This window comes from Medicago sativa, chromosome 4, assembly GCF_051527215.1.
Source record: "Medicago sativa cultivar Bolivia chromosome 4, Bolivia_mono, whole genome shotgun sequence".
Lineage (NCBI taxonomy): Eukaryota > Viridiplantae > Streptophyta > Magnoliopsida > Fabales > Fabaceae > Medicago > Medicago sativa.
The window spans coordinates 85,863,594-85,879,750 of NC_140752.1; the positions used below are offsets into that span (position 1 = coordinate 85,863,594).

Consider the following 16,157-nt stretch of genomic DNA (forward strand, 5'->3'; position numbering starts at 1 on the left):
AGACCAACACATGAGCGGTTTGGTGATGACGCAACCGCGAGGCTGATCGCATCACCGGCGGCCGCGATTACATGGTGGAAGAAGAAGGGAAGGAGGTTGAGAAGAGGGAGGTTGAAGGGGCTGCGCGGTCAAATCAGGTTTTGCGAGTATGTTATCAGTTTTTATGATTAATAAAATACACTATGTCAACAAATAATAATATACAGTACGTCGGCATATTTTTGCAAAAATATTACATATGCCAAGCTTTACACTGAGTACAACTTATACTACAAATAATTAGTATAAGTATAAATCCAAATACTTTAATCGTTATCTGCAATGTTTAGATATTTCAAAATATATATAAAATTAAGATGATATTTTTTCCATGTCAAATTTAAATTATAACTACACTTATAACTTTAAGATAACATAATATAAAATCTATATATTTGATAAAAAAAAGTTTTTTATTTCCCCGTGCTTGGCACGGGTCACTATACTAGTGATAATTTAATTAGGAGGTAAATAAAGTATGTTCGAGGATCCTTTTAATCAATATTTAAACTTTGATTCTCACCAATGCTTCATTCTTTTAACCCTAACATGATGTTGATAGTTTCTTTTCATTGAAAATATTTCGATTATTTTTTTTCTTCCAAAAAAGATATATAGTTATTACATTTGTATATACTTTGGAGGAAAACGATATTGAATAATTGAGGGGCCTTTTTCTATCAATTACATTTGTATGAATCACACAGAATTTGTGATTCAGATTTGTCCACTCATATAGTTCCTTATCCACTTGTGGTCGGATGTAGTCAGCTAGCAAACGTAGACATCAATGGATGAAACTTTATTGGTTACATTTGATCCTTGATTGGAACTTTGATCCTTGCAATGTAAACGCAACCCAATTTTACTATTAGAGTCCTTTGGAAGTTTGGTGCTTGGGATAAGATGTAATAGATAGATTTGTATAATATAGTAAGATACGAGCATGATAAATTATTATCTAATCTTGTGGTTGATGCCCCATCTACAAGAAATTAGACAACATATATTATTCTTATATATTTTAGATAAATTAAATATGATCTATATTATGTGTAAAAGACAAAACTACATGTGTGAAGTATTAAATTTGTTCAAAAACTAAATTTCCTTTTTTGATGATAATTTTATTTTAAATTTAAAATATTTTTAATATAAATATTTTAAATTTAATATTATATACATAAAAATAACAAATTATTAATATTTATTTAAATTAATATATGCATACTTATAATATTTATAATGTCAAATGGAGAAATAATTTTCTTATCTTATCATGCGGGATTCTAACCTAGTTTCCTCAAGATATAATATTAACTAGAGAGGCAAATCATCATATGATGGAATAGCTTCTCTAATTTATTGATAAAAAAGAGAAAATAAAAGAAAGAAAAGAAAAACAAAAGTACAAAAATATGGAAGAATAAAACCCATGCTAAACAAATGTAAGACCACCTATAAGTAGAGAGTTGAAATGATTTACCTTTAATTAAATTTTACCGTATTTCTTCAATCTATATATATCTTTGGGATTTAGATGTAATCACAATAAACTCGTCATCACTCATTAGCGACAATATTTTCAGTATGTATAGAGTCATTATCTAAATAAACTTTATCTCTACCTTTCAAAACTGGACGAGTACTTCTATGTCATGAATAATATTGGCATTTGAATTTGACGCATGAATGAGAACTGAATTCACATGCATGTTTGCAACACTCACCATTCATGTTGCTTACAGTCACAATTTAATTCAATTATGGGCCAGAGATTGTCAGAGGAACAAGTCATGAGACCCAAGTCAGTAATTTTGTGATTAAATTGAGCTGGAGATTCATAAAATTGTTTAGGACGAGTTAATCATGTGGTACATCGTTCATGTTAAATGTTTTTAATTGACACCTCTTCAACTTGCTTTATAATGTGCAATAAAGTTTCAACTATGCCCGAAACAAATAAATAATTTCGTACTCAATGTGACATAAAATGCATATCCTTCTTTTTCCATCAATATGTTATCACGAGGGGTTGCGCAAAATCAATATCAATAAAAACATGAGCAATGTGGCCCATGTATTTGGAATTGCTTGCTTCATTCAATGATAACGAGAGCCTCCATATTAGAAGAAATTGTAAATTTTTGGCCTCCAGTAGTCCCTTGGAAGATTATGAATTTATCCAACACTCCACGTTAGCGTTCTTAATTGAGTTTAAATTGAAATATGGGGTCTAAGATAATGATCGCAATAAATCCGATTTGAGACTCTGTGTGCCAACAACCCAAACACCCTATACAGTTAAAACTCTATAAATTAATAATGTCAGGACCGGAGAAATTTATTAAGTTAGAGAGTTATTAATTTATCGATAAATTAATAATTATTAATTTAAAGAGTTTTTTAAGTAATTATACTGTACATACCAAATAAAAAGGCAAATTAGTCTATGCCTCTTAGAATTACATTGCAGCGAACCTTGGGACTCAACGTAAATTAGTAACTACTGTGTTCATATGCATTGGAAATCAATAATGACTTTTGAAGTACAGTAAATGTAATCAAGAGGAACAAATATGTTCAATGTATTCTTAATATTTTTTTTTTCAGTTTCTATGAATTATTAATTTATGATTTTCTTGGGACCGAAAATCATAAAGGGATCTCCCGAAAAATTATTATCTTATTATTTTATCGAGTTTTTTAAATTTTTTACATTGGCCCAAGTCGGGACCGGACAAATTTATTATTTTAGAGAGTTTATTAATTTACCGAGTATTAAATTAAAGAGTTTCTACTGTAAATCTAATAGTATTATAAATCAAACACCTTATATATCGTCGTAGTTGTGAGGAATCAATTATTAGTATTATATAACAGACAATTTTCTTTTTCTTCTCAATTTTTTTTTTGTCGATTAGTCTAATAGTTAGACCCGCAGAATATAAGTGTAAAAAAATAAAAAAAAAATTGAGTTCAAACTCCAATCTCTACAAATCATTGTTCATAAAACTATGAACAAAGTTGCACTTATGTAACATTTTTATTCTCAGTTTTACTATCCAAGAAGAATACATCAAAGTGCAACCCTAAAATTCTATGGAAAAAAAAAAAGTGCAACCCTAACAAAATACTAGTACTAGTGTGTTGCCTGAAAAAGAAAAATCTACTTGTGTGGAGCCCAAATATCTTAGTCATGAACCACGATGGAGATAAGACTAATTTGTATTGACAAAGAAAGGTTGAAAGGGTTATTAATCAAAATTATTATCATTAGTACTTCTCCTAATAAAAAGGGTTTAAACGTCTCTTTTCAATAAAAACAAACCATAACCACCCCCATGGAGAAGAGCATAGCATTGGTAGAGAGAGATGAACACAGAATGAAACATGTTGACCACTTTTTGTTTGCCATATTTCAAAAGGTATGTGCACTGGCAGCCAGGGGGCACAGCCAAAAAGCATGCCAGCAGCAATTCGGATCTTTTCTCTTGACCATGTTTTGGGTGACAAAATGGATTCCAACATATCAAAAGGGAAAATCCCATTAGGAGTTTTGTTTCAATAGTAAGACATGTTTCCTAATTAATCACATACTAATCATTTATGTATTATCCTGGTTAGTGAAAATGGACCTACATCTTGTCTTTTAATTGAATTAATTAAATATTGATTAAAAATCAATCCTGTTAAGCTCTAATCTCTCTTTCTCTCTCTGTTGTGATAATACACGTGTGGCGACATTGCATTGGATTACCAGTCTGTATCTATCAGCAAGCAGAAATGAGTCACCCCATGATGTATACATGTGTCTCCTTTACACTTTCAAGTGTATATAGATGGAAATTTTTGAATAAATCTAAACTTAAAACTGTTTCAGCTTTGGATAGCATATAAAATATTCAGTGTTACGTGGGAGAGGACAAATATATTCCTCAAGAGGTGGGATGGTCAACATTTCTTCTCATTGATTATTGCCTTTTGAGGGTATTGATATTCTCAGAAGAATTTAAAACTATTGGAGTATCCCTTAAGATACACACTTGAAAGCATCGATTGTTGTTTCAAAATTGAGTGTGAAGGCCTATGTATAGGAATCCATGCCTTAGTAATGGGACCACATTCCAAACATAGCTAGTGAGTTAGACACTTAGTTAGAAAGTGTTAAGACATGTAGAAAGTGCTAGTGTTAATTAATTTGATAGATAATCATGCTAATAAGAATTTGTTTGACTCTTAGCACAATCAATATCTTCAATATTTGGTATTTAAATACTGTACTATTGCAAAGTACTTTTTAGATCTAGCTGTGGAGATGCCAGGAGAATAAAATAAGGTCTATGCGTATAAAGGAACAAACCTAGGATTTGATTAGATCCCACTTAAATACAATGAATATATTTGATTATATTCTTACTTGATCTCTATATTCTTCTTCTAATTTCGTCAACAAAAATATACTATTCTTTTTTTTTTTTGGCCAGGGTCCGAACCCCGGACCTTGCATATATTATGCATTTGTCCTTACCAACTGAGCTAAGCTCACGAGGACAAAAAATATATTCTTCTTCTAATGTCGAATATAAGCAATAAAAAGCTATTTCCCGCTGGTTCAAAATATAAATAAATTTATACAATATTATTGACATTAAAGTGATATCTATACAATCTTTTTCCCGAAGTTGTATGACATTAACGAATGTGGATCTCACAATATTATTGATCTTCAATCACTTGTAGAAGAAATGAGTTTGATTGTTATGATTTGAATTTCGTTTGATAAAGACATATTGGCTCATAATATTTCTATATATGGGTTATGATAGAAGACACCTTTTGTGAAGGTGTCTTTTATCAAGTTACTCTATGAGCTTTTGCGAAAAGACACCAACTTACTTTTATGAAGGTGTCTTTTAGCAAAGTTATAACTAAAAAGTGAAAATCACACCTTAAGGTGTTGCTTGATAAAAGACACCACCAAAGGGTGTCTTGTAACAAAACCCTATATATATATATATATATATATATATATGACTAGTGGTGAACGGTGATGCCGGTTTCAAAATAGGAATGAGATATGTCCCAACTCATGATCTTCATGTTTGTATCATTTTAATTTTAATTTTAAGTTAATGAAACTTCTTTTAACGTTAAAAAATATATAAATAAATTTTAGCTAATTTAGTTATATATAGATTTTATTTTTAGTTATATTTTTATTTTTATAAAATAACTCATAAAATGTACTACCTCTGCGGCTCTGCCCCATTTGCAAAAAAAAACAAAGTATGTTTCAAAATGAATGTAATTTTATTATTTTTCAATTGTATGTTATACTTTTTTGTGAAAAACTTGTATATTCTAATTAATAGTACATGGAACACACTTAATTCAATATCTTCACTTTAGAAGTTTACATATATGTAATTGTGAATACATTCATTCCTTCTTATGCTTATATGATAAGATTATCAAATTAGTTTTTTAATAGACAAAACGATAGTAGTCATTGAAAACTCACACACGTTAGTGAAAGAGTTGGATGCAAACCTTGATTATGATATTCGGTCTAACAATTTCAGCATCCTTACCAATTAGATAGAACATGTGGACTATGGAATTAATTGAATGTAAATCTTATTCCATATGTATTAAGAAAATGTCATATACTCTGATTGGTGGTGGAGTGTACGATATATTAAGGAATTAAATCAAAGAATGAAAGATAACATATATCTTTGTCAAGTAGCCTAGTGACTAGAAATTCATCTTTTAAGATGAATAAATAGAATGTCTGAAGTTCGAATCTCGACTCCTACAAATGTAGTGCAATATCTCTACAAATTAAGTTAATCTACATATATCTTTTACAGTAGGCTTTTCTTTCTTTTATTTATATAGTCTAATAATAATATTCAATATGCTTGAAATGAACAAATACATTATTTAAGGTGAGTTAAAGAGTGTAATTTAGATAACACAATTGTTGGAACATGTGTGGAAATTGAGTTAAAAAGACTAAACACAAATTCCCATGTTGGGTAGAACTAGTGTTGTGTGAATTGAAAAAAAGTGGAAGTCCCACATCGGATGGAACACACACATTAGTTGTGTTTATATAGTGGGGGTGTACCTCTAATTAATGGGGGTACATAAGCATTAGAGAAAAATATATATTGATATATATTTTATTATTTGGAAATGATAAATTAAATAATTAATTTAATCATTATTAGAAAGTGTTTTCTTAGTCCTCAAGTTTTGCTAAAATATTTTGTAACGCAATCTAGAATATTTTAGTGCTTGATCTGAAATATATTTTGGTACATAATATAATATATTTTTGTACTAAATATAATATATTTTGGTACTCAATTAAGATATTTTTGTACTAGATCTAATATGTGAATTACTTAATGACAAAGTAATGTATTACTTGTTCCCAAAGTTTCTCACTTATTAGTTGTGAATTTTTTATATAAATAGAGAGCTCACACAGTACATTCCACACACCAAAGAGTTTCATTGAGTTGTCGGGAACTCTTTCTCTCTTCTCCCTTTTTTGACTTGTGTTGACGAGTCTTTCCTCTCTTCTCTCTCCTTCGACTTGTTTAACAAGTCCTTCTCCTTTTTCTACTCCTTTCTGTCCCTTCGAAATTAAGAGTGTTCTTAAGACCACAATCCCTTTTCGGTTTAATGTCCCTTCGGAATTAAGAATGGTCTTAAGTTCATAGTCCCTTCGATAATATATGTCCCTTCGGAATAAAGAGTACTTTTAAGATCATAGTCCCTATTTGAAATAAACAATGTCCCGTCGGAATTAAGAATGATCTTAACAGTATATAAAAATTATTCAATATTTTTATTTGAGGAGAAATGGTGGTAACACCATATTTGAGTGGTCATAGTACCATATTGATAGTTTGGAGAACTTAAAGGTTAGAATGGTGGAAACACCATATTTGAGTGGTCTCAGTGCCATAATAGAATGGTAATAATACCATATTAAATTGGTTTCAATATTAAAGAGTGGTCTTAGTACCATATTTGAGGGTGTAAATCTCGAACGGTTTTCTACAGTGCAGTAGTTAACCGCACAGTTGTAGCTGGGCTTGTTTTATCCTGGAGGCGGCGTGGTTGATAGTCTGCCTTGCACAATTTTAGGCAGTGCCACGAAACGTCTTAAAAAGAGCGACCTGGTCGTGACTCAACCTAGTAACAACTTCGGTAGATAATAGAATTCGGAAATCCAAATACAACAGTTTGGAAATCCAAAAACAACAATTTTAAGACGTTTCGATATGCTACGTCTACCGAAGAAGTTACTTATTGAGGTTCAATTGTCCCTAAATACAAGAAGGATAAATCAAGCTATAAGAAATACATCTTTCGACTGAACATGATGAAGTGTTTGTTATAAACCACAAACACTGTGAAATCCACATCTCTCCTTTTTGATAAGTGTGGGTAATTATTATAAATGTCCGTGGACGTACATCAAATCTCCAATTCCATAATTTTCTTGTGATACCGTTGCTTCTTGTGTTAATTGAAATAAGCATATGGTTTTTATTTTTTGATGCGGTGATGGTTCATACGTGTTATTTTTAAGATTTGTCAGTGAAAATTGAAACTATTGACAGATTGCAACTACTTCGCCTAAAAAACGGTACCAAGGAAAGTACGCTTCTAACGATAGTTCAAGGCCCCAAGTTAAGCGCAATAACATTGTTGGAATATTGAGCATGATGAACCATAGACCCATCAAGAGCTCTGAACCTATAATTTTACGATAAAGAAAATAAATGGAGTTGTGGAATTGTACTTTATGTCCAGAAAGAATCTGAATTTCAGATTTTATTGAATAAGACTGAGTTTACTCAGACTTAAAGAGAGACTTGTGTACCATTCACTCTTGTCAGGAAAAGACTTCGCTTTGATGTTCAAATTAAAAATTCTCCTTCTATTTTAGTCGTGTGATTTTAATATTTGACATATCAAAATTGATCACGAACAAGTGTTTAATTTTAAACTAGAGTAACTTGGACTTAATTCCAACGTTATATGATTAGACAATTTTATTTATTGTAGTCAAGATATATGAACCAAAAGTTCATATAAATCAGAATTTAGAGAATATGAATCTCTAAACATAATAAATTATGATATGTGTGAATTTGATGACACATAAATTAGAAATGATAAAATGATGTTTTTATCATATTTATTGATGACTGTGAATTCTGGAAAATAAAATTGATATGCTTGAATGTTCAATTTTTATAACAAAAAATTGAAATTTATAGAGTACTCAAGTCTAAGAACAAAAATTCTAATTAAGAAATTTTTGAAGAAAAGACAATCCAACTTGTCTTATTTTTGAACTTGGGATTGTCTGAACTATATTTGGATTCTGGACCCCGAGAGGTGCTATAAACAACGAAACATATAGGTTTATAACCTAAATGCTAAAGTGATCATAGAATTAAAGGATGTCGATTTCTATGAAAATATTTACCCCTTTAACTAAGGAATAATGGGGGAACTAGTGGGGGCTCTAATGGGAGCACGACATTAGTGGGGGCAAAATAAATTCCCTTCTAAAAATTAAGAACTAGTGGGGGCGCTATATCTAATCACATTCATGTAATTAGAAATAGTTATGAAAACATCATACGAGATGTTATATAACCTCAAGGAGGTAAGAAAGCTAAAATTGCTAAAGAGTATGAACTTGGTTTATACATTGGAAGAAGATTCATTAAGCCTTAAAGAAGTTATATCCTCATTGGATGCTGAATTATGGCAAAAAGCAATAAACGATGAAATGAATTTTCTAAACGATGAAATGGATTTTCTAGAGTCTAACAAAACATGACACTTGGTTGACTTGTCTCGTAGTTGCAAAACCAATCGGTTGTATTTGGATTTTGGAAAAAGGAACTAAAACCTGATGGTACGGTTGATGAATACAAGGCTCTCCTTGTAGTCAAAGGTTTTAGACAAAAAGAAAGATATAGACTTCTTCGACATTCATTCACCAGTCACGAAAATCATATCCATAAGAGTACTAGTCCCTTTAGCTGCCGTTCATAACTCGATAGTACTCCAAATGGATGTGAAAGTTCCCTCTTTTTATGGTGAACTAGAAGAAGAAATCTATATGAAACAACTTGAAAGTTTTGCGATTCATGGACAAGAAAACATGGTCTGTAAGTTAGATAATTATTTGTATGGTCTAAAATAAACTCCTGAGGAATGGCATGAAAAATTTGACATTCTAATGTTATCGAATGAGTATAAAGTGAATGAAAGTGACAAATAATATTTGCACGATCATATGTCTCTATGAAGACGACTTGCTCATATTTGATTTAAAGATTCATGTTATGAATTATGTGAAATCATTGTTTATCAACAACATTGATAAGAAAGACCTAGACAAAATTGAAGTAATTCTTGGTTTCAAGATTACTAGATCAGAAAAGATAACCTTTTTTTTTCGATAAATCTCACAAAGTTGAGAAGATCTTAAGAAAATGTTATTAATTGAGTGTAAACTTGCAAGCATATATTATGATCCAAGTGTAATAACACTTGAGATGAAGTTAAACAAATAGAATATGCGAGCATCATTGGCAGTCCTTAGGTAAGCCACTGAATGTATTAGATCCGACATTGCCGATGTCGTGAAACTCTTGTGCAAGTTTACTAGTAGACGGATGAGAAGCATTGCCATGCTATAGAAAGAGTCATGAGGTGCCTTAAGAAGACTATGACTCTAAGATTACTTCACTAGGAGTAACATATTAAATGGTACAAGATATAAAATATCTTTCAGATGAATATTTAACGACTAGTGTTTGCACATTGAGCATCACCAGAGGAGTTGTTTGTTAAAACAAATAATATTGACTCAGTCCACTATGAAATGAATCTGAGATGAGAACACTAGAGAAAACTAGTGGAGAAGCAAGCTGACAAGATGCTTGCTAGTTGAGATCCCTTAGTGGATAAAACCGTTTCCAGAAGTGTTAAATGGTTGTGATAGTATTGCAGCTATTACAAAAATTGAGAATTGTTACTACAATGGCAAGAGATGATTATTAAGGCACGAACACATAAAGAATTAGAGAGCTAGCTACTCTCAAAAGGAACGGTTAAAGTAAATCATGTACGCACTGATAAAGAATTAGTCAATCCTTTGACGAAAGGAATTACTAAAAAGAAAGTCCTAAACACATCCAATAGGATGGGACTAATGCCCAAAGGTCATAAGTGATGGTAACCCGACCTACATGACTGGAGATCCCAAGAAATAGGTTCAATGGGTAATAACAAGTCACAAGTGATAGAACATGCTATGTTAAAAGTAAGAAAGCATGATTCATGTAGTGACAGAAGGATGAGATAATAGAAACTCTTAATGAGATCTATACTCTATTTGGAGTGGAGTACATAGCTACAGGAATACTCTTGATAGACTCACCTATACGAATGTGGAACTAAGGGCCGGTTCCTATGGGATTCGAGGCAGAATACCTAGAGCGTTCGTTAAAACCGGGATACACGTGCAAGGCCATAAACGCACGGGCTTTTAGAATACACCTTATGAAAAGGTTTGTGTGTGGGTTCTATGTCTGAGATAGAGTTCAATGCTGTAAGCAACTCTTGTTAATCAGAATTTTACTCGCTATGCAAAGGTTCAAGTTGTAGGCGACACCTTTGTTTACTAGCAAATCTTATGGAGACGTTTTTGACGTTATTTATGAAACCATTTTTTAAATTCAAGTGGGGGATTGTTGGAACATGTGTGGAAATTGAGTTAAAAAGACTAAACACAAATTCCCATGTTGGGTAGAACTAGTGTTGTGTGAATTGAAAAAAAAGTGGAAGTCCCACATCGGATGGAACACACACAATAGTAGTGTTTATATAGTGGGGGTGTACCTCTAATTAATGGGGGTACATAAGCACTAGAGAAAAATATATATTGATATATATTTTATTATTTGGGAATGATAAATTAAATAATTAATTTAATCATTATTAGAAAGTGCTTTCTTAGTCCCCAAGTTTTGATAAAATATTTTGGAACGCAATCTAGAATATTTTAGTGCTTGATCTGAAATATATTTTGGTACATAATATAATATATTTTTGTACTAAATATAACATTCCACACACCAAAGAGTTTCATTGAGTTGTCGGGAACTCTTTCTCTCTTCTCCCTTTCTTGACTTGTGTTGACGAGTCTTTCCTCTCTTCTCCCTCCTTTGACTTGTTTAACAAGTCCTTCTCCTTTTTCTACTCCTTTCTGTCCCTTCGGAATTAAGAGTGTTCTTAAGACCACAGTCCCTTTTCGATTTAATGTCCCTTCGGGATTAAGAATGGTCTTAAGTTCATAGTCCCTTCGATAATATATGTCCCTTCGGAATAAAGAGTACTTTTAAGATCATAGTCCCTATTTGGAATAAACAATGTCCCGTCGGAATTAAGAATGATCTTAACAGTATATAAAAATTATTCAATATTTTTATTTGAGGAGAAATGGTGGTAACACCATATTTGAGTGGTCATAGTACCATATTGATAGTTTGGAGAACTTAAAGGTTAGAATGGTGGAAACACCATATTTGAGTGGTCTCAGCACCATAATAGAATGGTAATAATACCATATTAAATTGGTTTCAGTATTAAAGAGTGGTCTTAGTACCATATTTGAGGGTGTAAATCTCGAACGGTTTTCTACAGTGCAGTAGTTAACCGCAGAGTTGTAGTTGGGCTTGTTTTATCCTGGAGGCGGCGTGGTTGATAGTCTGCCTTGCACAATTTTGGGCAGTGCCACGAAACGTCTTAAAGAGAGCGACATGGTCGTGACTCAACCTAGTAACAACTTCGATAGATAATAGAATTTGGAAATCCAAATACAACAGTTTGGAAATCCAAAAACAACAACAACTATTTTATGGGTGGTATAATTTTTTGTTAGATTTTCTTACCTTTCGAGTTTCGACCCTCTGAATTATCAGAGTTCTCTTCTCCTAAAAGTCAGAGGGTTAAACCGAAATATAACACTACTGATTTCTTTTATAACTTTGAATAAAATAACACAATATAAACTACTTTTTTTAGAACGTGTGAAGTATTTTGTCCCTTTGTTTATAATTTGATATACGTGAGTATAGGGATTACAATATTGTCAAAAAAAGACTAAAGGGATTACGCTTTAATCCTTTACAATATTTGGTTTATGACTTTATGTTTAGGACTAACAAAAAGTGTGGGTATATACTTTGTCATATTATCTAATATAGGGCTTAAAGTCTTAACAATTCATGCGTTAGAATCACACAGATCACTACTTGTATACCGAATTATGGTACTACTTCGCCAAATACTTATATAGGTGGATGAAACCACCAAGGGCTTAAAGTCTTAACAATTCATGCGTTAGAATCACACAGATCACTACTTGTATACCGAATTTTGGTACTACTTCGCCAAATACTTATATAGGTGGATGAAACCACCAAAGAGAAAAAATTGTCATAGGATCAATGTTAATATATCGAAAGTTGTTGTGAACTTTGACTCTTAAAAGGATGACAAAGTTTAAAGTTCATGTTTAATAGATAAAAATGATAAATATAATACCTAATCCAAGAATCTTTTCCGTCCATCTTATAAACCACTCTTTTAAATTAGACTCTACTTAGGTGGAATGGTTTCAGGGTGTAAAAAGTATCAACAAATGCTACCTTGCCTGGCATGAGAGAAAAGATACGAGAGGATCCAAATCCCTATTACTCCATTTGCTTTATGGGTTGGGCAGCATGAGAAAGTTGAATGATGAGGTAAATTGCTTCATGTACGACAAGAGCTGCGCCTGATTTTGTTAGCCAATCAGAGATTAAATTATCAAAATTAAGGGATGCACAATCAATTATTTGTACTTAAAAGTAAAAAAAGAACAGTAACTGGATCTGCAAAACAAGAGTGGTAGTGATGTTTATATGAGAAAAATGGATTTATCCAAAGTGAATTTAATACTAAAGTGCAAACCTATACACCCTAGAATGGCCCTTGTCTTTCTAGCAAGTCACCAGATAATCTAAACTAAGCACGCATAATCTTATTTTATTCATTCTCTTTAGTTGTGTATTTAACATTATCCCATTCAATATTTACTTATGTGCTTTGAGTATGTTATAGAGTTAATTCAATCCCATTGTGGTAAAAATTAGTAAAGGTCCGTCCATTTGACCTTAACTTAATTGGTATGGAAAAGTGATAATCTAGTTGGAGTATTATGTAGATGTTGAGGTTCGAATTCCTAATACTCAATAATTCACTTTAAAGAAAAATTTGTAGCAAATAAATAATTTGACAAACAGGAAGGAAAAAAAACAGCCGATTTTGGACATGGATATATGGCCTAACCTAAATATTATTTAAACTTAGATTAGGAATTCAAGTGTTTTCACTTGGACGTTGCGGGTTTTTGTAGTCGTGTCAATACAAACAAGCGATGATGTAATACTTTTACTAAATGATACAAGTATGTTGATTTCGTAGAGGAGAAATACTTATTTGGTCACAAGACCAAATACATGGTGTTTAGGTACACACACAATGATGCACATGTTCCCAAAATATTTATTTTACTTTATTTTTTATTGTTAGAAAAAAATGTCTCATTGTATGCGTGCTTAAACACTATACATTTGGTCTTGTGACTAGGGGTGGAAATAGGCTAGGCCGGGCCGGGCTTTGTAAGGCCCAAGTCTGGCCTACTTCAAAAATTATAGGCCTGAGCCTGGCCTATTACCCGTCATAGACTCAATTTCGAGGCCTGACCTGGCCTATTTAAAGGCCTGATGAAGCCCGAAAGCCTATTTAAAAGCCTATTTTACACTAAAGTCTAGCAACACATGTAAGCCTACTACTAAATAGGCCAAAATTTACGAAGGCCTAAAACACATGAATATATGTGCTACTAAATAATGAAATCTTACAAAGGTCTAATCACACCAATATATCTACTACTAAATAACCAATCATATGAAGACTTGAGTTTATGAGAAAAAAACTTCAACGATATCAATAATGGAAGATATATTATACATAAAAAACTTAATAGGCAGACCCGACGGGCTTAATAAGCTTTTTTGTAAGCCTTATCCTGGCCTATTTAATTAAATAGGCTTTATAAAAATCTTGAGCCTGGCCTTGTTAATAAACGAGCTGGGCCGAACTAGACTTTAAATAGGCTAGGCCATAGGCCCCTGTCGGACGGCCTGACCTGTTCCCACCCCTACTTGTGACCATAGAAGACTAACTCTTCGTAGAAATGTCAAAAGTTCAATCCCTACTCACAAAATAATAATAATAATATTTTACTAATATTGATTTTTTTTAAATCATAATTTTGTTAATATTGATTTTTTTTTAAATCATAATTTTGTTAATATTTATTTCTTATTGTTATCTATTTGATTTGAGATTTAACCAAGTGATTGAACTCAAATCATTAATAAACTTCATTTAATAACGAATTATTCAAAAAAACTTGAGTTCAAATTCAGATTAAAACAATTCATAGAAAGACTTATTTATCTCTCAACCAAATTCTGACTTATTAGCATCTTTTTTGTCGGAGAATTAAGACAAAAAAAAAAGGATTTTTGAGATAAAGAAAACAAACAGACGGGCTTCTAAACAGACCCAAGCCCAATCCACTTTGTCTTGGAGAGGCCCATCATATTCATCGCTGCCACTTTTCCCCCATGTAGTAGTATCAGAAACAAGTTCAATCGGAGAAGCACTAAGCTCAACGTGGCCGTGAAAAGCAAAATATCGCCGGAAAACGCTGCCGAAGTTGATCTTCAACCGCCACAAACTGAGAAATTCATCCAGGTTTTCCTCTTTTTACTATATTTATTTCTTTCTTTTTTCAAATTTTCCTTACATTCCCCTGTGGTGATACTGTTTTCATGATGCTTTGTTTACTCCTCAATATGTGCATAGGCTCAATATGTAAAATGAACCTAATAATATTGTTAATTATTGAAATTGTGTGCATTTATGTAAGGTGTTATTGAAATTGTGTGCATGTATGTAAGGTGTTTGTGAAAATTCCTGACTAACTTTTTGTTATGATTATCATATATACTGGCTGTACAGAGAAGATAAATAGGGTTATGGCAGGAAAAGCTGCTAGTTCAGCGGTAAAGGCGATAGCTACAGAGTATCAATATCCATGGCGCGAGAAGTTAGCAAAATACAAGGATGAGTTTGCCAAGGGAGTGTGGGGGTATTGGGAGCTAGGGGCATGGAAGCCTCTTAGTATTAGTGCTCGGCATAGGGCAAGAATTCGTAAAGAAGTTCTTCTTGCTGGAGAAGATTGGACTTTTGATCCTGAAAGGAAGGAGATGAAGACGAGGCGAAAAGGACATAAGGTTGATAGGATAGCTGCGGAGAAGAGGGCAAACACTGCTAGATTGATGGATAAGATGCCGGATATGTTGCTTGCTTACAAGAAGAAAAAATGGGCGAAGAAGATGAAGGAAGAAGAGAAAGGCAAATTCTGATTTTGCTCCTTTGGTATGCCTTTCTCTGTACTTCAAATCTTTGTTTAGTTGAAAGGATTTATGACTCACTGTGTCCTAAGAAATTTATTTGCTCGTGCAATGTTACACCTGCTTTTTTGGTTTTATTGTAAGGAGTTTTTAGGCTTCATGGATGATTTATGTTTTGTTGTATTTCAATCTATCCATAATAATCCCTTACAAGAGTTTGGCCTTGCTATTATCTCGGGGGAAAATGCATACTCCATGAAAGTTATTGTTTATTAGTTTTTCTTTTAATCTGCTTTGATGAATGCATGTTGGAAATTGTAATTGCCTGTTAGGTACTCTGTGCTAAACTCCCTTACCAAGGCCAAGTTCTTGTTCTTGTGTTTAACCTAGGGATATTATTAGAATTGGAAGTTTGAGTTACTGTCATGTCATTTTTCTTATATATACTCCATTTTATCAAAACTAGTTGGCTTATTTTTTTGTGGGTGAGAGTAAAATGAAAATGCTAAGGTCTCTAAGCAACCGAGCACAGCA

At 32.3% G+C, this 16,157-nt stretch overlaps 1 protein-coding gene across 1 annotated transcript; it reads left to right on the top strand.

Annotated features, from left to right (window-relative positions):
* Positions 1 to 14,768: 14,768 nt before the first annotated feature.
* LOC146933084 (tyrosine sulfotransferase-like protein) lies at positions 14,769 to 15,895 on the top strand. The gene is made up of 2 exons (XM_085704822.1): positions 14,769 to 14,961; positions 15,229 to 15,895. Exon 2 carries the CDS (start codon positions 15,246 to 15,248, stop codon positions 15,633 to 15,635), a length of 390 nt encoding a protein of 129 aa, XP_085560948.1. The 5' UTR covers positions 14,769 to 14,961; positions 15,229 to 15,245; the 3' UTR covers positions 15,636 to 15,895.
* Positions 15,896 to 16,157: the final 262 nt, after the last annotated feature.

Coding starts and splice junctions, on each gene's coding strand:
- LOC146933084 (XM_085704822.1), top strand. CDS start 15,246: ATGGCAGGAAAAGCTGCTAGTTCAGCGGTAAAGGCGATAGCTACAGAG.